The sequence below is a fragment of the Eublepharis macularius genome, chromosome 9, assembly GCF_028583425.1.
Source record: "Eublepharis macularius isolate TG4126 chromosome 9, MPM_Emac_v1.0, whole genome shotgun sequence".
Classification (NCBI taxonomy): Eukaryota; Metazoa; Chordata; class Lepidosauria; order Squamata; family Eublepharidae; genus Eublepharis; species Eublepharis macularius.
Window position 1 is genome coordinate 35,603,366 of NC_072798.1, and position 21,126 is coordinate 35,624,491.

Genomic DNA, 21,126 nt, shown 5'->3' on the forward strand with positions numbered 1-21,126 from the left:
TACTAAAAGCAGATTTTGGAAACATCAATGCACAGGAACATAAGAGACAAGTATGCTTTTGATAATCTATAACTGTAGAAATGACCATGGCCACATTGTTTGCTCCTCTAATTTTGCTGAAAGCAAAACATATTTCTTTATGGCTGTTGAGTCGGGGCAGCCATGTTGCATTGTTCTTATCCCTGTGATGGCAGCATCCCCTCATGTAAAGCATGAGGGAGGGAGATCTAGGAAGTCTGAAAACAAACCACTTAAATAAAGGGGCTTTATTTCAATCATTGGATATTTCTGGATATCTAGCAGCGAGGGAACACCGTGCTATCCTACAAGGTTAGGAAGGTGTTGCCTACTAGCAGTTCTGATACTGCAACAACATACCCATAAAATTACGCCTGTGGATTCTATGTAAGAAGTTCTGCATAAATTACACAGAGTATTATCACTGTCTCTTTGTTTTCTCGGCTATGGCAGTTCTGCAGGAGGAGTGGGGGTTGGCCTGGGAGTAGTTCATTCCATAAAGGAATTTGAACTTCAGGAGCTGTTTACATTTTTATGTGGGACACAAATTCTGTATCCCAGAACATTTCATTTACAGAGCGAGAGTGGCTAAGACCCAAGTACATTAAAATCCTGAGCCCCACGAGACACACAATTCCCATATCATTCTGGTCAATGAATGCTGCCCTCTCCTGGATCTCAACCTGGGCTGTGGGGCCTGGGACTTTTCATTGTTTAGGTCTTTTCACAGCTTGCACTGTTTCTTCCAGAAACTTCTTGTCATCATGGACATCTCAATCTGCAGATATGACTACAGAAGAAAATGTCACCATTTTGTCTGTCCTCCATAGTTTGTATACCAGTTGGGGAATTTCTTCTAGTTTAGAAACCACAAGCTGGTTATTCCTGATGAAAAATCTGGGGCCAAGATATCCATAACTGACTTTTTGTCTGGTCCCTCAAATCAACAGAGGCCTTCATGGGTATTGGCAAAAGGCCAACTGTGTTGTTTGTGTTGATGCAATGTTCTTTGGCCACATAGTCAGTAAACACTGCCAGCTTCAAACAGGTTCGTCATGGGTTCTGCCAGAGACCTTGATATTGTATGTGTTTGGAGGTGCAGAGATGAAGGATGCTTTGATTTATCTGGTGCCCCATCATAGAACTACATAACTTACATGTTCCCTGTTCAGGAGCCATGACAGTTAAACAAATATGAACTTCTCACAGAAAACTGAGAGCCAGTTTGGTGTAGTGGTTAAGAGCGCAGGACTCTAATCTGGAGAACCGAGTTTGATTCCCCACTCCTCCACTTGAAGCCAGCTGGGTGTCCTTGGGTCAGTCACAGCTTCTAGGAGCTCTCTCAGCCCTACCCACCTCACAAGGTAATTGTTGTTGTGGGGATAATAACATACTTTGTAAACTGCTCTGAGTGGGTGTTAAGTCGTCCTGAAGGATGGTATATCAATTGAATGTTACTATGTTATTAAAACAATTTTTCACATTTGCCATATCAGTTAGTACAGTACAATGGTATTTTATGTTTCTGTATGCTGATGAATCTTTAATTTCATCACATTTGCAAACAATGAAGTAAGCTGCAGTCCTAATGTGCATACTTGCCCTTGAATACAAACTCTGCGTTGAACTTTCAGAGTAAACATGACAGGGACAGGCTGTACAAATGGATTACCTTCCTCAATAAGGTGACAAAGAGGCAAGATCAAACTGTTATAAGGAACAAATAGTATTGTTTCTATGGAAAGCAATCTTCATAGACTGTCAGTATGTTACTTCGTTTTAGTAAGAAACGTGCATTTAAAACTTAAAGTGAGTTCAGGGTCCGGTATAGGTAAGAATTTTCATTATGTAATGGCAAAAAGTTACTTGTACTTAAAAATGACTCTGTGAATGTATATTCAGGTTGTGTCCAGGATGGTAGTGTCCTCTGGAAGATGAGGGCAAAACTAGCATAGGCCTCAAAGCGAAGAACAGCTCCCCACACTGAGGCAATCAGCCAGGCGGGAGGCTGGACAGAGCTGATACAGGTGTACTGGTGATGGATGGAGATGCAAACCTGAAAATCAGTTAATGCAGAGACATAGCTCATTGTGGAGCAGCCAGTATTAGGGAAAGGGGCTGTAGCTCAGTGACAGAGCACCTGCTTTGCGTGCAGAAGGTCCCAGGTTCAATCCCCATCATCTCCAGTTAAAAAGGTCAGGTAGTAACTGAAGTGAAAGACTTCAGACTCTAGAGAGCCACTGCCAGTCCAAGTAAACAATACTGACCTTGCTAGACCAACTGTCTGGCTTGGTATTAGGCAGCCTCAGGTACCTGTCCCAAGATGGAACTTTCTGAAGGTTTCTCCAGTTGAGCATGTGGTCCTTTAAGGGCTGTCCCATGAGCTGTCATTAGGCAGCCCTATGATGGGATTTTTTTCATTGGATAATTGCATCACACCATTCACATGAAGTTCATCTCTTCCACCCACCCTCAGCAGCATCTGCTCAGGGCTTGCTGTACCCTTATCTTCCAGTGTGCACACTTACTACATATTATAAATGCTTGGCTATTTAAAAAAAAACCCAAAGCATTTCTACATGGGAGGATAAAAAGCTTCCACGTTATAACCTCCACCTTTCATTTCAGAAGATACTCCCTCTTCAAGGTCTTCAGGTTAGTCAACCTTGACTACCTTCTAAACAAACCATGATTGCTACCTTTTGGTGGCAATATGAAGGCAGATGAATAATGGCAGAGAGCTGCACTTCACAATTGTTCCTCAGTGTGAATGTTGCCCCACGTTTTGGATCTGTTTGAAAAATCTACCCTTACTGGCCTCGTAAGGCCCCTTCTGCTCCTACACTATTCAGCACTTGAAAATCAGATAGGATTTGGTCGGATGTGGAACGTTCTTGCAGTCCAGCACTTTGAAAGGTACGTTGGGGCCCAGGTGTAGTGCCTCCATGCAGCCTATGGAGTTTTACAGGATTGGGAGGGGCATTGTTTAGCTCATCATGGTCTGCTTCATCCATCCTATCACTGAGGTGATTCTGGTGTAGACTCCGTAGTAATTGGGACGTGCACAGCCCAGGCCCCAGCTCACCAGGCCAGCCAAGAACCACCTGCCACTAGGCTCCTGGCAGGCAAGAGGGCCTCCAGAGTCACCCTGGAAAAGATGAAACAAAACAACCGTCATGTGGCTTGGAAGAAGGCAGATGGAAACATATATATATGCTTTGACCTGTGCTGTGGGTTACATGCAGCTGAGCAGGAGGACCCCACCAGCTATTTAGGAATAGTAGAGACAGGCTCCAAGTTACCTGACAAGAATCCTTTCCATCATGGGAGCCAGCACAAAGCATTCTGGGTGTGACCCGGTAGTGATAGACTTCATTGCAGATATCCTGCTGCACCAGTGATACGTTTGCCTTTTGCAAGATCTTACTTGTGGGACCTGGGAGTGGGGCACAAGATTAGAAACGAGAAAGCAAAGAGCAAAACCACGTCTCCCCTTCATATAAAGTTCCCTACAACACACATCTTTCTCTGGGTTCAATGGGCTCATGCAGCACATATGGATCCCCAGGGCTTTTTTTCTGGGAAAAGAGGTGGTGGAACTCAGTGGGTTGCCCTAGGAGAAAATGGTCACATGGCTGGTAGCCCCGCCCCCTGATCTCCAGACAGAGGGGAGGGCCACCAGCCATGTGACCATTTTCAAGAGGTGCCGGAACTCCGTTCCCCCGCGTTCCCCCTGAAAAAAAGCCCTGTGGATCCCACCCCAACCCCCCTGCTCCCACCTTGGCACGCTTCACTCAAAGAACTCACAATATGACTGTCATCTCTAGATGCTTTAATTCAAGGCCTGGCCAATGTGTTCAAAGACAGGCCCAGTTCTGGAGAGCACCAGAATGCCTCCGTCTGCCTCAGGCAAAAAGGTGTACATATTCAATGGAAGGGACTGAAAGATGTAGCTTATGTCATTTCTCAAGCATTGTGGAAAGTATCTGTAAAAGGGAGGCCATAGGTTAATTTTTAGAACCGGTATAGCTCGTCGCCACCTTGGATTTCATAAACCTTGGACGCCACCAATTAACTTCAATTGGCACCGTTTGCAGCCTGTGATAAAGAGGTTCCGTCAATATATGGGACTTGGTTCTCTCATTCTATTGGGACAAATTTGCAGTCACATTGAATTGAATTGAATTGAAACTGTTGTGTTTATATTGATTATATTGATTGTATAATTTACTAGTGCTGCAATAATAATAGTTTTTTGGCATACTTCCTTTTCTTGTTGTGTACTAATTTTTAAAGTTCCCATTTTTTTTTTTACTTTAATGTTCCTGGAGTTTCATCTTGAAATATCCTGAACAGCTTTTTTATCTTCAAAAGATCAGCTATTGAGAAGGTTTTTTTTTTAAATAACATTCTCAAACTTGTGTTAAGTTCGGAGTTTAAAAAAAATTGAACTGCATAGAGTTCAAATGAAGACCTTTGGATTCACAGGCTAAAATGTTTTGATAGTGAAATTGCTTGATCTTTTCAACATACCAAAAATATATTGGTATTATCGCAATTTATACAAAGGTCCACTAAGGGGAGCAAAAGAGCACCTTGCTGCAAAACTGGAGCTACCACATTGTTTTATATACTATTCTATGATGCTAAATTACTTTTGGAATTGAACAGGCAATATAGCACACGTTAGAGACACCATGATCTGTAAAGCTCAGATTGACACCATTTCAAATAAGGACATACACAGAATGAGACACACAATGCAAATACCTCCTTCCTTGACTGCCCCCCAGCCAGTGATCCAGCAGAAGAGGCCAGGCTCAAAAAGATGGGAGCTGGCAGGCAGGCAGATGCGTCGGATGGAAGAGGAAAAGACAACCGGATGGTCAAGCTGCAGCAGTGCCACATCATAGTCATGGCTGTCCTCTTCGTAGTAAGGATGCTGCAGGATTCGGCTCACCTTGAAGGAGACCTCATTGTGGCTAGTTATATTCAGAAAACACTTGCCAAGGTAGACAGTCCAGACAGTGGGAGAAGCCAGCCTGCAAGGCAAAATACGGAGGCCAAGATTTCAGCACGATTTTTCTACAGGTGCCTGAGGAACGGCATGTCCGTGTGACAATATATCACACCTTACAGAGTACACAGGTTGGCTCTGAGGTCCCCACCTCATGTCAGACATAATACGATCAGCTGTGACTTGCAGGTTCTCTTTAATCCCCACATGTGCAGTGCCTGATTAAGATCAGAAATGTGGCACATGTGAAGAAGGGGCTTCAGCCTTCTACCCTGTGCCATTTTTCCAGCCTGAAACAGTCCCAGGAGACACGGGCCACTTTCACACTGTCTATAAATCGCGCGAAACTCACGGCAGGCTGCTGGCTTTCTCGCACGATTTTTGACGCCATCTGGGCCAATTCCACATGGCTTACCTGAAGCTGGGATGTTGCGCAACGTTGCGGATCATGCCGGAAAAAAACACGGAAGATTGCATTTTATCATGCGAGTTTTGCGTGACGTTTACAAAACGCCACAAACAGTGATTTACGGCGTTCTGTAATTGAATGGTGTTAAAAATCGCGCGAGGAAGACGGCAGCCTTCCGTGAGTCTCGCGTGATTTATAGACGGCCACTGTTTTGGGAAACCCACATTTTCTGGGACACTCGTGGATTTCCCCTACAGGCCCTTTAGCATCCCTTGCTCTAAAAGGACAACAATCCAGAACCAAATCAGGGAGAAGACGTGCAAATTGAAGAGAACCCACAACTCACATGTGATTGTGTTACTGACATAGGTTAGAGATCTAGCGCCAGTAATATAATGTGACTCTGTCATGAGAGTCTGTCTCATAAAAGTGCATTACAACAGATGATCTCCACATTGCTTACACCCCTAAAATTCTATGAAAAGGAAGCTTATGTGTTAAAATCACCTTCCTGGATCAGATCTAAAGTCCAACTAGCCAGGGACTGTGTATTCAACTGCAGCCAGTATATATCCTTGGGAACATGGTTGGCAAGATGGTTACAGACCTCACCAGCTGTTTGTGCCAGCATAAGCAATCAGTGGTACACTGCCCCTGCACATGGGTGTTCCATTTTAAATTATTATAGCTAATTATCATTGATATGTCTACTCTCCATGAATTTGTTGGATCATGTTTTTTCCCCCAAAGCTCTCAAAACGAATGAAGAAGGGATACTAAAGAGCCGGCTGCTTACAGTGCAATCCTAAGAAGCATCACACACTTCTAAGGCTATTGACTTCTATGAAATGGTGTAAAGTTTCTTGGCATGACACTATTTTACATTGGTAGAAGATGGCACCTGTGTCTCCATAGGGGATGGGTTCTGATACCTCTCAGAGTTATTGTGAGGTGTGGATGACCCAAAAATAATACTTGTAAAACATCTGTGAATACAAGTGTTGCATGATAAACAAGAAAACATTTTTCATCCTGTCTTAGAATTGTCTTCAGTCCCTCCTGGACATTGTTAACCAATGTCTACTCATTGCGAAATCAACACTGGATCACCATGTGCGATTCTTATTACGTTGCTTCTTTCATGAGCTTAAAAATGTTCAATTCCGTAAATGTTAAAGAGACCAGCAAACAGAACTGAATTCTGGGAGTGCTGCACTGATTGCCTAATTAGACTCAATTCTTGGTCTGTTGGACTCTCCCTCTTTAGACTGCAGGGTGGGGGAATCATGTGAACGAATGCTCTTCCATCTTTAAAAAATCCCCAGAGAAAATGCAAAGAGATGAATTCCAACTTAATCTTCTCCTTGATAAGCCACTCTTCTATGTGGAGGGAATTTCTGTGTGTGGAGGACTATACAATCATGCAGGGCTATTTTTCTGGGAAAAGAGGTGGTGGAACTCAGTGAGTTGTCCTCAGAGAAAATGGTCACATGGCTGGTGGCTCTGCCCTATGATCTCCAGACAGAGGGGAGTTGAGATTGGCAATCTAATCTAGAGATCAGGGGGCGGGGCCACCAGCCATGTGACCATTTTCAAGAGGTTCCGGAACTCCGTTCCACCGCGTTCCAGCTGAAAAAAAGCCCTGCAATCATATATGTCTCCATCTGCAATGTGAAGTGGTACAGCTCAGACCAGTCACACAGTTTCAGTCTAATCTACCTCTCAGGATTGTTGCAAGGATAAAATTGGGGAAGGAAGAACCACTTATGCCACTCCGAGCATTGTCGAGGAAGGGTGAGATAAAAATGTGCTAGACAGATATTAAGCCAACAACACAGGGAAAAGAGTCAACCCCCCTCACCACCTGGCAGCATGCCTCTGATCCAGCTTTAATACTCCCACAGCTTCTTGGAAGCCTTAAAGATCTCCCACATGACATAAAGCCTGGGCCCAAGTAAAACTCAGCAAGCAACGTGAACAATACTCCGTAAGATTCTGTCCACTCCCCTTCCGATTGTCACCTGTCTTCCTGGAAACAGTGCGCGGCAGTGATCACCCAGCGCTCTCCAATCAATGTTCCACCGCAGACATGGTGCCCACGAACCTGCAGGCTGGCCTGCCATGGCCATTCCTCTTCTAAGGAATCAGCACCACCCACGATCCGATTAATTGGACCCTGTAGGCCACAATCTGAGGAAACAGAAAGGATCTCTAAAAGGGAAGCAAGTACGAGAGGAACAGGATACAATGCCAGATTTTTTTTTTTATTTAATTGTTCGACATCTGTTTCTTGGCACTTTATAACAGAAGCTCTTGGGGATTTCAAAGGTCATGGCTACAGAAAACTCTAGTTCAAGTTTTTCTTTGTGACTTTATTAAATAAAATTAATGGTTAGCAAGGATGGCTCCAAACATAAGACAGGCTGAAAACCCTGTCTCAGATGACAAATTCATGGTGCAGTTGAAGGGTAGCAAATTGTTGATAAATTTTGAGCAGCAGAATGAAAATGAGGAGGTGGTATAACAGGTCCCCTGGAGCCCAAACCGGGGGATGGGAGGGAGGCGTGAGGGACGTTTGTAGTTCCCTGCCCTTCCCCCGGCAGCCTGGTAAGTGGTGGTGGCGGGCCGAGGCTGGGGATGGAGAAATCCCCCACTCCCATTGGGGGACTGGTAACCCTATGGTATACATTAAAAAATTGGCCCGTGAGATAAGCCACTATCGCTCAGTGCTTCATCCTTAATATGGAGATATTAACCTTGATCTAGTTCTAAGCCCACTTACTTCAATGGACTTTGATGGGTATAACTTTGAGACTGCACTGTTAATTGCCTGGTGCCTAGAGCTGGAGGGACCTGACCTGGGTAGCCCAGGTGAGCCTGATCTTGTCAGATCTCAGAAGCTAAGCAGGGTCTGCCTTGGTTAGTACTTGGATGGGAGACCTCCAACAAAGATGAGGGTTGCAGAGGTAGGCAATGGCAAACTACCTCTGGATGTCTCTTGCCATGAAAACCCCACCAGGGGTTGCCATAAGTAAGCTATGACTTGAGGGCATTCTCCACACACAGCTGGAGGCCTGTGAGGAACTCCAGGAAAGAGGAACAATTCAGTAATCACTCCCCTGTGATCCTGCAAAGTCTTAGGGCCTCTAATAGGCAAATTCCACCCACTCTTTTAACTGACTCTCACTTGCAGTCAATATTCTGTGCCTCCTGAAGCATGCTCAGTCTTCATCTGCCTATTATCACCTTTTCTTTTGATGATTTACAAAGTCATTGTCAGATACGCCTCCAGCATATCTGCCATGTGTTATGGATTTCTTGCTGCAGTGTGTAGTGGACCTCTGAGAACATACAGAGGGAACCTGTTTTGCTGACTGGTTGCTAGCTGCTTATCTTGCAGGTGTTTTGGTTACCATTTCCTGGCTGGTCTGAGAACGTGGCCTTGAAGTTCCAGCAGAGACAGCACCAACCTCCTAAGAGACTGAGCAGAGCTCATCCTTTCCCTCCTCCTCTCTCTCCTGGCTCCCTGGCTCAGCACGCCAAAATCCTAACGGACTTTCTTTCCCACTGGGGGCGTGGACTTTGTCCTATAATTAACCTTGCTTTGCTAACTTGAGTCACTTCAGCCAATGATCCTGTCTGACCATCTTGATACTGGTATTCTTCTTTAATAAAGTAACTTTTACTCATACACCTGACTGATGCAGTGAAGTGCTTGGGGAAAATATCTGGCGAGACCTGACAGTCATATTTTTCTGTATTCCTGTGGAATAACCAGAGTATGTAAAATCAAAAAGAGTTCGGATCAGGCATCGACCAGTTCGGATCAGGCATCTGATGAAGAGAACTTGATTCTCGAAAGCTTATGCTACAATAAAATAAAATTGGTTAGTCTTAAAGGTGCTACTGGACTTTTTTTGATTTTGCTACTACAGACTAACACGGCTAACTCCTCTGGATCTATGACCAGAGTATGTAAGAAGCCCTATGTTGTGCATGCCTGGGGGTTGCTACTTTTTCAGCCATTGGATTTAGTCTTAGACATAGTGATGACATTTCTCTTAACCAAGTAGGTCTTCTCTCATTGAGTTCTCACCACAGTGCATCTCATCAGAACGATCCTTGCAGTCAGGAACTGAGTCACACCGAGGGTTAGGTTTCTTTACACAGCTCCTATCAGTACACTGGTAGGTGAAAGGGCTGCAGGGAACTCCTGGAGACATGGTGGGGAGGGGGATGAAATAGGTTACTTCTTCTGTTATAATTATTCCTATTGTCTGTTTTACTATTGCAGCCACCAAACACCTAGCAGCTTTTTTAGTTGCAGTGAGTGTGAAAATCACATAATTACTGTCTAAAGACCTTATAATTGACATAAAGAGCTGGTTTATACTTTCAGAAAAAAAATTATATAGTACAGCCCTCCTTAGGATACAGCACTTCAGAATGCAAGTCGTGGATTCTATCACTCAGTGTTTCCTTAGGGCAAGAATTCCCTGCACGGAATGGGTAACTGTGGGTTAAAAAAAAAAAAAAGTGGTGGGTGGAAGTACTAGACCAGGGGTGTGAACCTCCTAATATGACAGACGCTATACAGAAATGTTATTGTTAATGTGTAGTTTGTGCAAATGTACTGATATTGCAACAATTCTGACAATCATAACAGTGCAACTGCTAATTAAAAATTCCTTCCACCACAAAACTATCAGGAAAAGGGTTCCCAATGCCGTATTCTTGCTTGTCTATACTACCCACGGTCCTCCCGATACACGTGGTCACCATTTTGCCTAAATAGGGCACTGTGGTTTTTTTCTACAGCATATACTGAAGCTGAAAATATATGTGGTGTCCTATTCAGACAAAATGATGACTGCGCATTTCAGGAAGATTATGGTTAGCACACATTTCTGGTATGGTTGGATGGATACCACCAACCATCACGACTATAGAGTGCTTATTCCAGAGTATTTTTATAAGGAATCAAGGGATAAAGGATACAAAGGGAATTATGAAGTCCCGTTTTGATGAGTCGTTACATGATACACATAAATAAACATTCCAAATCAGACAGCTAGGCCAGTATCTTATTTCTGACAATAGTTGAATTTGATGCTTGAGGATACATAAAAAGCATGTTCCCTAGAGGATATTCCTTTCCTTGTTCACACTCCAAAGATTTGAGCTTTGAGAACATATCCTGGATTTTTTCTGATTGCAACTGATTTTCTTTCCTAATGAGAATTTATTTAACAGTTTCTAAATTTTTGGTTTTCCCCGGTCTTTCTTTGGTTCTAGCCTACTTTAAGGAAGACTATTTGTTCTGGCTGGTATGGCCAGATGGACTGCTCATGGCAATATAATAGCATTTGAATTCTTCTCCTGTCAAAATATTCAGAAGACTATATCTGCAGTCCATACTAAATGCAAGGTGGTACATTCTGAGAAAATGCTTCACCGACACCCCAGCTCGATGCAAATGGTCTAAACTTAATACTTTCCCGTACCTTCATTGCACTGTTCCTCATCACTCCCATTGACACAGTCCAGATGTTTATCACAGACTCTGGAGAATTCTAGGCACGTGCTGTCTTCATGACACTGGAATTTTGCAGGGCATACTGACAGATTTCAAAAGACATGAGAAAGGGAAGAAGAGGAAAGCCAACATTTTCTGACAATGCTACAGCAATGGAGAGCAGATTTGGGGCAACAAAGTTACTCTATCACATGTGTGGTTATATGTTTGGGGCAAATCCCTTCAATCTCCAGACTGCAGGCAGCAGGAGTACAGTGCCATGCATCCTTCAAGAACTACTGTGTAAAATGACAAAGAGCTTCTGTCCACCAGATGGACCCACGGCCTGAACTAGGAGCACTCGTTGAGGAACTTTACACCATAATCCTGACCATACTTAAAATAATAATCACAGCTGTTGCCTTTCTGAATATTTTTTTATCAAAGACTATCATGTTGCATTAAAAGGAATATAAGCAAGGGGCGACACACACATAAAATGGTCATATGGTATCTTCTGAATAATGTATTTTAAAAATGTGTGTGCTGCCTCTCCAGACCTGCTTGAGGCAGCTCATAACTAAATAAAAAACAAAACGAATGAAGACAATAAAGGCAAGTCAATAAAAACACATTAATGAAATAGGTAAATTAATACAAGTGAAAATATGTCAATAAAAGCATATAAAAGAGAGCGGTCTGAAACAGCATCAATAAAACAGTCCTCTTGCTAGGAGCAGAACAAACCACAGTTTAAAAAGATGGGACCCTTTAGTTAAAAGCTTGGGTAAAGAGAAATGTTGCAGCCTGGAGTCTGAATGAAAGGAAAGTGCCTGGTGAGCCTCCAGGGGAAGGACATTTCAAATGTGAGGTGCTACCACTGAAAAAACTCTGCCTCACCTCTGCAGGTGGGGGCACAGAGAGCAGGGCATGAGAAGAGTATCTTAACTAGAGATGGACACGAACTGAAATACGAACCAAAGTTTGTGAAGAATGAGGCCGGTTTGTGGTTCACGAACCAGCGGTTCGTCAGAGCCCATTTTTAACGAACCACCATGAACTTTAGGCTGGTTCGTTTGGTTCATTTTTTGGTTCGTCACTGCAAACAGCCTGGCGCCAATCAATCAGTTTCCTAGGCAACAGGGGATGGACTTCCGGCAGACCTTCTGCTGACCTGGAAGTGATGATTTGCTGACCTGGATGTGACGTTTTCATGAACCAAATGAACTGGTTTGCGAACTGGGGCAGGTTCATGAAAATTCGTGGTTTATGAAATGTGACGAACCATGAACCACATGGTTCTTTTTTTTCTGGTTCATGCCCATCTCTAATCTTAACCAGCAGGCTATATAATCCAGAAGGAAGCAGTCCTTCAAGAACTCTGGCCCTAGCTGTGAATCAGCCTATTCATGGTGCCCTGTGCACCATGTATTCACTTCATGCAGAAGCCTGTTGTCATTATACCACAGGAAGGACTTGTAGCAATGATACCACCACAGAAAACATTTTGACCTAGTGATGGGTCTTGCGTGGTGAAAGCAGTCACCACAGGGATCATTTTAAAGTGATGGCAGCGGCCAACTCACCTAAATTTGCTAGACATAAGAGGATGGGATTGGAGGCTGGGCCCACTGAATCTAAAACCAACACTCTCTGATACACAAAGTGGCCTTGCACGAGCCAGGATCACTCAATCTCTGCTTTATTTTATTAGGATATTTATAATATCCTGCTAGTTATCGAATGGAGACTCAGCAAACAGCAAATGGCACTTCCTGAATGGAGCAGATGGGCTTCATGGAAGTATATGAACAACATCTGAAGCCGCCTTACACCAAGTCTGGTCTGTCTGGCTCACTAGCATGTATTCTGACCAGTAGTGGTTCTCCAACATCACTTTCCCAGCACCTGCACCCAATGTCTGAGATTTTTTAAAGTGGAGAACCCAGGGCTTGAACCTGAGAGATGGGCATGATGTGCTCTAAGATGGACCCACAGCCTCTCCCCAAGCCCTTTTGTCTCTTCCAGAATTTACTCTTGGGTCTAGCAGACCGAAACATCTGTCCAAAGATGGACTTAATCGTTTGCTAATGAAGGCAACTGAAGTGTGATGGGAAAAGAGTAGAAACAATGGGCTGAATCCAATACAAAATGTCCCTTTGCGCTAGTGCTCTTGAGCAAGAGGAAATGCAAGGAAAAGACCATAGTAACTATATGTGCTCAGTCAAACTTATTTTATCCCCAGTTGTGTTTCTGCTTGCACATGATCTTGTGCATTCAATTTGCAGGCATTATAATATATGGGGAAGGAAGTGCTAGGTGATGCACAAGATCTTGTTCAAGCAGAACAAGTCCATTTAATGTTTCTGTTTGTGCATCCAAGCCAGTAAGAGATCACTTACCACAGTTTCTCTCATCGAGTCCATTGGGGCAATCTTTGATCCCATCACAAGCTGGGACACACAAGCCATTCACAGAACAAAGGGCCTCCCTGGGGCATGCTTTAAAATAAAAGACAGAGTTTGCTAAATCAAAATTAAATTCAATGATTGCAAGCATTATAGCTGTATTTTATATATTTCAGCACTTTTATCTTACTCGATTATGTACTATACATTTTTAAAACATATAAATCCATTTTAAAGTGCGAAGACATGAGAATGAAAGATGGACTACCTCCAGCCTTTCCAAAACACACCTGCATCGTATAATTATATCTAGACGGTTCATCAGACTGGCAAATTCTTGCCTAAAGTGTGGTAAGGAATTAAAAACATTTCCCCTAAAATACATTTTAATAGCGTGGAACACTGACTGTGAGATTTGATGATAACTCATCTAAAGTCACTATTGCAAGCTGCATTGCTGTAATGTTTACTTTTAGTTAAATGGGCCTGATCAGGTTTGACAAGTAACTCATTTTGGTTTGGGGGAAGCTTAATGCAGCTGCAGTGTTTTCACATTGGTGTGTGCTCAGTATTGGCAAGGGAGTCCTCAGAAGTCTAGGCTTCCACTGGAAATTCTAATTTACACTCTTTTGTATTTATCCTCAAGCAGGGCTTTTTTTCAGCAGGAACGCGGTGGAACAGAGTTCCGGAACCTCTTGAAAATGGTCACATGGCTGGTGGCCCCGCCCCCTGATCTCCAGACAGAGGGGAGTTTAGATTGCTCTCCGCGCCGCTGAGGCAATCTAAACTCCCCTCTGTCTGGAGATCAGGGGGTGGGGCCACCAGCCATGTGACTATTTTCTTCGAGGGCAACCCACTGAGTTCCACCACCTCTTTTCCCAGAAAAAAAGCCCTGTCCTCGAGTCATAAAATGTGTGAAAGTTGGAAATCTCCAGTTGGATCTTATGTGTTTTTTTCTTAAATCTTATCATGAAAGTGGCGCAACGGAGAATATTTGACCATCTCTCCATCTCACTTCCCCAATCTCAATGACACCCCTCCTATATTTGTCCTGAGGGGGGAAGCATGCCAGTACTGTAGAGGTATGATGCAAGTACTTTTCCCACATGAAGCAAATAGCTACTTTGTGAGGATAATTTAGATCACAAGAGCAGCACAGGGGGAAAGATTAGCATCCCCCCCCCTTTCAATACCACTTCATCAAACTGATTCTGGCTGCTCTGGTGCCATCTTATTTATTTACTTACTTATTTGCTTGCTTCATTTATAGCCTGCCTTTCTTGCTGAGACTTTTGAAAATACCATCAGAGATCTAGTTGTAGATGCAAGTGGAAAGTGCTTCCAAGTTGCAGCTGACTTATGGCAACCCTGTAGGGCTTTTCAAGGCAAGAGACAAACAGAGGTAATTTGCCATTGCCTATCTCTGTGTATTGACCCTGGACTTCCCTGGTGGTCTTCCCTCTAAGTACTAATTAGGGCCAACCCTGCTTAGCTTCCAAGATCTAATGAGATTGGGCTAGCCTGGGCCATCCAGATCAGGGCAATACTATTATTTTCTCCTCCCTTCTTCCTCACAACAGTCCTGTGATGTAGGCTATGCAGAGGGAGAGAGACTGGCTCAAGATTCCCTATGAGCTTCCATGGTGGAGTCGGGATTCAACCCCAAATCTCACAAATCCTAATCTGATGCTATTCTAACCACTACACCATCCACACCTTAGTTGTGGACAAGGCAACTATAATTTGCAGTTGTATCTTTAGAGACATTTCACAGTACTAACAAGCTTGGTGTTTGCTGCTGAGTGAATATTTCAAGAGCTCCTGGATGGTCTACTATAACATATTTGTTTCAGGAACCAACTTTAATAAATGGTTTCCAAGTGGTTTCCAACTAGGGTTGCCAATCTCCAAGTGGGGCCTGGAGATCTGGAAATACAACTGATTTCCAGACTACAGAGATCAGTTCCGCTGGAGGAAATGACAGCTTTACAGGGTGGGCTCTATGGCATCACGTTCCTGCTAAGCTCCTGCTCCTCTCCAAGCTCCACCCACTGGGTCACCACCCACAAAATCACCAGGAATTTCCCAACCTTACAGAGTTGGCAACCCTATCTCCGGCACAGATCTTACAACGGTTTATTCAAGAGAGCCAGTTTGGTGTAGTGGTTATGAGTAGAGATGGGCAAGAACTGAAATATGAACTAAAATTAAGCACGAACCAGGCTGGTTTGTGGTTCACGAACCACAGTTTGTCAGATCCCATTTCTGATGAACGGCCACGAACTTTTAGGCTGGTTTTTTGGTTCGTGTTTTGGTTCGTCACTGCAAACAGCCTGGTGCCAATCAATCAATTTCCTAGACAACAGGGGATGGCCTTCCTGCAGACCTTCTGCAGCTGACCCGGAAGTGAACTTCTGCTGGCCCAGAAGTGACCTTCTGCTGACCTGGAAGTGACAATTTTCTGACCTGGATGTGACGTTTTCACGAACGAAACGAATGAAACGAAACGAACCTGTTCGTGAACCAGGGGCAGGTTCATGAAAGTTTGTGGTTTGTGAAATTTGACGAACCACATGGTTCGTTTTTTCCCCAGTTCATGCCCATCTCTAGTTATGGGCATGGGACTCTAATCTGGAGAACCCAGTTTGATTCCTCACTCCTCCACTTGAAGCCAACTGGGTGACCTTGGGTCAGTCACAGCTTCTAGCTGTCTCAGCCCCACTCACCTTACAGGTGTTTTGTTGTGGGGATAATAATAAAATACTTTGTAAACCGCTCTGAGTGGGTGTTAAGTCATCCTGAAGAGTGGTATATAAATCAAATATTATTATTATTATTATTATAATAAAACAGAACAACAAACAATATAGAAGCAACCCAACACTCAGATGTGCAACACTACCCGCTGGTAGGAATGATTATACAGCCTTTACAGTACATTGTCAAAACCATACTTTACATTTATAGGTACAGACCTAAGACATGTAATGTCAGAAGTGGACCCTTAATCTACCTTGGTTGATGACGGAGGACTCTTCCATTCAGGTTCCCCAGCAATGGCAGACTAAACTTTGAAGCACCTCATCTAGAGATGCCTATTATTTTGAGGGACCACAGTTACCGAGTAGCAATTATGCCCCTGAACGGATCGTTACTGAACCTGGCCCTGTTGAACATGCTATTGGTGAAAGTATCAACGGCCGTTTCCACATGTCTTCTGCCCCTCCCGAAAAATAGCACAAAACTTATGGAACTTGTGCCTTCATGGCGCGATTTCCCGACATGCCTTTGCTTCGTGGCGCAATGACGTCAGAAAATGCACCACAAAGCAAAGTCATGATGGAAAATCGTGCCATGAAGGCATGTAGTTCCATAAGTTTTGTGCTATTTTTTGGGAGGGGGAGACATGTGGAAATGGCCAACATCACTCACCTCTGCCTTGTAAATATCATAGTCTGGGATGCTGAATCAGCATGCAGTAAAAGGTGTAAAAAGACTCCAACGTCCCAGCCTCACAATTCAATCACAGACAGCAAAACCTCTCAGCAGGTTAACCACTGCCCATGCACTAAATGGTGGAAAGGCTACTGCAAGAATCTCCTGCAGGTTACCCATGAGAGTTCACCAACTGCTGCTGAAGAGTTCATGAACCCCTTAGAAGGCCCGGGAGGAGAATGCAAAAAGATCCACTGTAGGCTTTTTTAAAAAAGCTTTTATTTCATATGAATTTTCTGTGCTGCTTCGCTGGTGCTTTTTTAGTTCATGTTCTTGTTCCTAGGACAAGTAATATGCTGGTGTGTCAGAGGGAGCATTTTTCATGACTCAGAAGCAGCTCTGATTAAATAAGACGGTGACCCCTGCTGTAGACGGAGAACGATATGGTTTAGTTTCCTTTGGATGAGAGAGCACTGGAACCTTACAGCTCTGTGGAATGTATGTTGCATTTACAAATATATGAGCAAGGAAGAATAAAAACAAATAAACACTGGCAGAAAAGCTGCCAATTTTGCAGCTGATTCTCAGAGCAATGGAGCAGACCCCCTGTGGCTCCAGCCCAGCTGAACTCACATTTCTTCCACACTCTTTATTTCATAAGTCTGACTTGGTAACAGTTTCTCTGCCTCTCTCAGTAGCTCTCAGCAGTGTCACATTCCGAACATAGGGGAAAGAGCTTTCCAGGCCATTAAAGAAAACATCCTTAGTCATTAAGGAATATTAATGTTCTTTCAAGTCCCATACTACCCATTAGTCTGTCAGGCACAACCACAGCAATAGGCCCCTGATTCATACTAATCGACATCCAAACTCGTAACAACAGGGTGTGATTTAAACTTCTCTATAATATTTCACAGAGCTGAGCTGCACCGCATTCTTGAGAAGGGGACTACTCACGGTCTGATTGATTATATAGGCTGTAAGCAGCCTGTACTCCAGGCCCAGTGAGGATGATCTGAGAGGTGAAGTTGATGGTGATGCCAGCACTGGACACTACAGGAATCCTTTCAGCATAGGCTTGCAAACTCCGCAGGCCACACAGCCTGGTTTTTAAAACAAAGGTAGGAAAAATAACTAAGCCTTTGGACAGTAATGCTGCCTCCAAGCAACATGACAACAGGCAACAACACATTTGATGACCTTGAAGAAATGCAAGTTGTTTAATGATGAGGCTAAGGACTAAACAACATATGAAGCTCGAGAGGATGAACACACTCCCAGGTGGGCCATTTAGCTTCAAAACACAGCTGTTGAAAGGGTGGTACAGAGCTAGGGAAAGAGGGGGGGAGAGGGAGAGACAGTCCAGTGGTGTAGTGGTTAAAGCACTGCTAAGCTCTGGGAGATCCCGGTTTGAATCCCTGGACTGCTCTGGAAGCTCACTGTGTGACTTTGGACAAGTCACACACTCTCAGCCTAACCTACCTCACAGGGTTGCTGTGAGGGTGAAATGGAGGAGGGGAATATGATGTGCACCAACCTGAGCTCCTTGGACCAAGGTTAGGATAAAAAATGTATAAATAATTACAAATAAATACCATTGCAGCTGCCACCCCAGGCTGTGTTAGGATAAGACATAGTGTGCCTGTCTTCCCCCCCTACTGGGGCTAGCAGAAGCTCAGAGAGGGCGGTTTTGATCAGGAAAATGACATATAGGGACAGCCTCCTGCCCCCAGACCCATGGGTTACCAGGTGAAGCCTTGCAACTGGCAGGAGGGGTTGGGAAATGGGGGAAATGATGTCAGCTACATTACGACATCACTACTGGGTAAAACCTGGAACTGATATACTGTAGCTCTAGAAATCATCAGAAATGATGTAAAACCATAGAGTTTCAGGTGATTCCTAAAGCTACCCCATGTTACTTCTGGCTTTTACCTGGAAGTGACATCATCATATAGCCAACATTGCTGCTTTTTAAAAAATTATCCCCATGCCACTTGGAGTAGCAATGGACAAATAAGACTGCCGGCAAGAGGCCTCCCACTATAGTGGGAGACCTGGCAGCCCTATTCTCTTTCTTAGCTCTGCAATAGTCTTTAGCTCACATGTGCTTGAGAGTGTAAAGCAGTATTGTAATGAATGAAGTTCTTTCTCTTTTAAGAACTCAAACTGTGTTCAAAGAGCTTTACCTGTGTATCAGGCCATTTCTTTCACGCACAGGCTACAATCTCTTGGCTAGGCTGGTTTGGATAGCAAACAGGAGAAAAGGGGGTGGGAACTAGGAACATCCACACTCTTCATATGCACACAGAGCCCAACCAGTGTCCCAAGCCTCTAGCAAAGGAGACAGGGACAGGTCTTGGGCAGTGGCAGGTTCTGAACTACCCGGTGGGAAGGGAGTGTGAAACAAAGCAGCAAGGAGTGCCATTGTATAGACACAGACCTCTCCTGCCCATTGTGACATGGTGGCCACTGTGAGATATTACTCGTTCTCTGGGCTGCTAAGGGCAAAATAAGACGGGATGCTGGAAATACCATGAAGCATTTTTCAAAAACTGCAGGCATGCAGGACCTCCCCTTGCCAAGTTCCTGGTCTGAGGTGGCCGCACTGAACTGGTATTTACCTCACTGGGGCAAACATGCAGACTGCATAGAGTGCCCACAGCGCCACTAGGCCAATTCAGGCCAGGAAAATGGACTGCAGGGAAAGGCTTACTCCCTGCTCCATGCTGCAGTCATGATCCAAACTGGAGCCCTGCTATATTTATAAAAAACAAAACTGGAGAGCTGTGGATGCAGAACTCCCAGGATCATAACTGTGGTGGCTCAAAATTACCTAATCATGAACCTCCAACAACACATCTACTTTCCAACTGAAAAACAGGGGGCTTCACACTCTTGGTGCAGTTTTGCCCTGAAAAAGGACAGCCTTCTGCTATTGTTAAGGGTATCTCTGGGAAAGGAGAAGGAATTAGCACAAGTTTGCTGGCAGCAACACCAGCGCCGTTTCCAGATGGCTTACCTGAAGCTGTTCCATGCCGCAATGTTGTGGATCGTGCCGGGGAAAACGCAAAATATCGTTTTCTCGCGTGAGTTTTGCATGACGTCGCGCAAAACTTGCGAGAGAAAACGCGATATTTCGCGTTTTCCCCTGCACAATCCACAACATTGCAGCATGGAGCGGCTTCAGGTAAGCCATCTGGAAACGGCCCCTATGCCAGTTTGGGTCTCTCTCAGGATTCATTCACATGTAAAGAGCTTTATAATGCTGCCATGTGCAAAGCTAAGTCACTCTAAACACACTGAGTTGGAACCAGACTAAAATTTCCAGTTGCAGACTGGAGCTTTCCTGCATTCCCCCCTCCCCCCACTGCAGCCCACACTGATCTCGACAAAATGCTGTTCCTGGGAGCCAGGGAACCTGGAGAAATGACATGCGTGGGGGCGACAATGAGACAGGGAAATCGCTGGAAATTGCCAATCTGGAGCCAACTCAAATGACTTCAGTGACCTTAGAGTAACTCTGTGCAGGATTGCACTTCCAGGCTTGTTCTTTAAAGCCAAAGGAAGGGAACCCCAAAAGCTTTCATTATTTACACCTCCTTTTTCCAGGTTTTTGGGCCGATATGCTACCTTTTCTCCCAATAGTGGCCTGAGGCCTCTAAAAACAGCACTGTAGGCAGAAATCTAACCAATGCAGATTTCTTTAGACAAGGAAAGCGCAAGCTGTATCTCCTGAATGTCTGCCTGTCATGCAGCTGTTAAAAGAACAGAGTCAGAGCTGAAAACACTGAAGAGATAGATGACTCAGTGGGAGCAGATGGAGAGAACATTTCCTAGCAGCTGCCTTCTTGAAAGATGGGTAATAATAATAATACAAAAGCAGAAGCCTAAGAGAGAATTCCAGCCCACCAAGAGATGAACTGGACTGTACGTGAAGAACACGGTTTCACTTAAGGACTGTAAGTACAAATACCCAAGTTATATTCCCGTACCTTCTGTTCTGGATTGTCCACTGCCCTTGAGTACATGGCAGATCACTGGTCTGTCTGCTGAGAGTGTAAGCATCAAACCAGAGGACAACTCCATATTCCAGAGACGGAACCTGCAGCAATGGAAACGTTCAAGCACAGAGTTTGCATCACAGTGCCAAAAGGAGCATTTCTATTCAGCCCAGAGGTCTTAAACAGAACAGATGAGGGAAAAGGGGAAAGTTTATGCGTGCCATCAGTTAGATGGCATAACTAACAGAGGTAGCTTGTTCTTATGCTTGCACACTTCCCTCACTCCCATCCCACATAACACACAGAGAGAGCACAACTAA

At 44.2% G+C, this 21,126-nt stretch overlaps 1 protein-coding gene across 1 annotated transcript in view; it reads right to left on the minus strand.

Annotated features, from left to right (window-relative positions):
- Positions 1-1,880: 1,880 nt before the first annotated feature.
- TMPRSS6 (transmembrane serine protease 6) overlaps positions 1,881-21,126 on the minus strand; it is a 41,168-nt gene continuing 21,922 nt past the window's right edge. Inside the window, exons 10-18 of the mRNA XM_054987842.1 lie at positions 20,798-20,907; positions 17,760-17,905; positions 13,362-13,460; positions 10,949-11,062; positions 9,541-9,657; positions 7,466-7,634; positions 4,789-5,060; positions 3,321-3,454; positions 1,881-3,166 (exon numbers count right to left, since the gene is read on the minus strand). Coding sequence (XP_054843817.1) covers positions 3,005-3,166; positions 3,321-3,454; positions 4,789-5,060; positions 7,466-7,634; positions 9,541-9,657; positions 10,949-11,062; positions 13,362-13,460; positions 17,760-17,905; positions 20,798-20,907 — 1,323 coding nt within the window. The 3' untranslated portion in view covers positions 1,881-3,004. The remainder of the gene's footprint in view (positions 3,167-3,320; positions 3,455-4,788; positions 5,061-7,465; positions 7,635-9,540; positions 9,658-10,948; positions 11,063-13,361; positions 13,461-17,759; positions 17,906-20,797; positions 20,908-21,126) is intronic.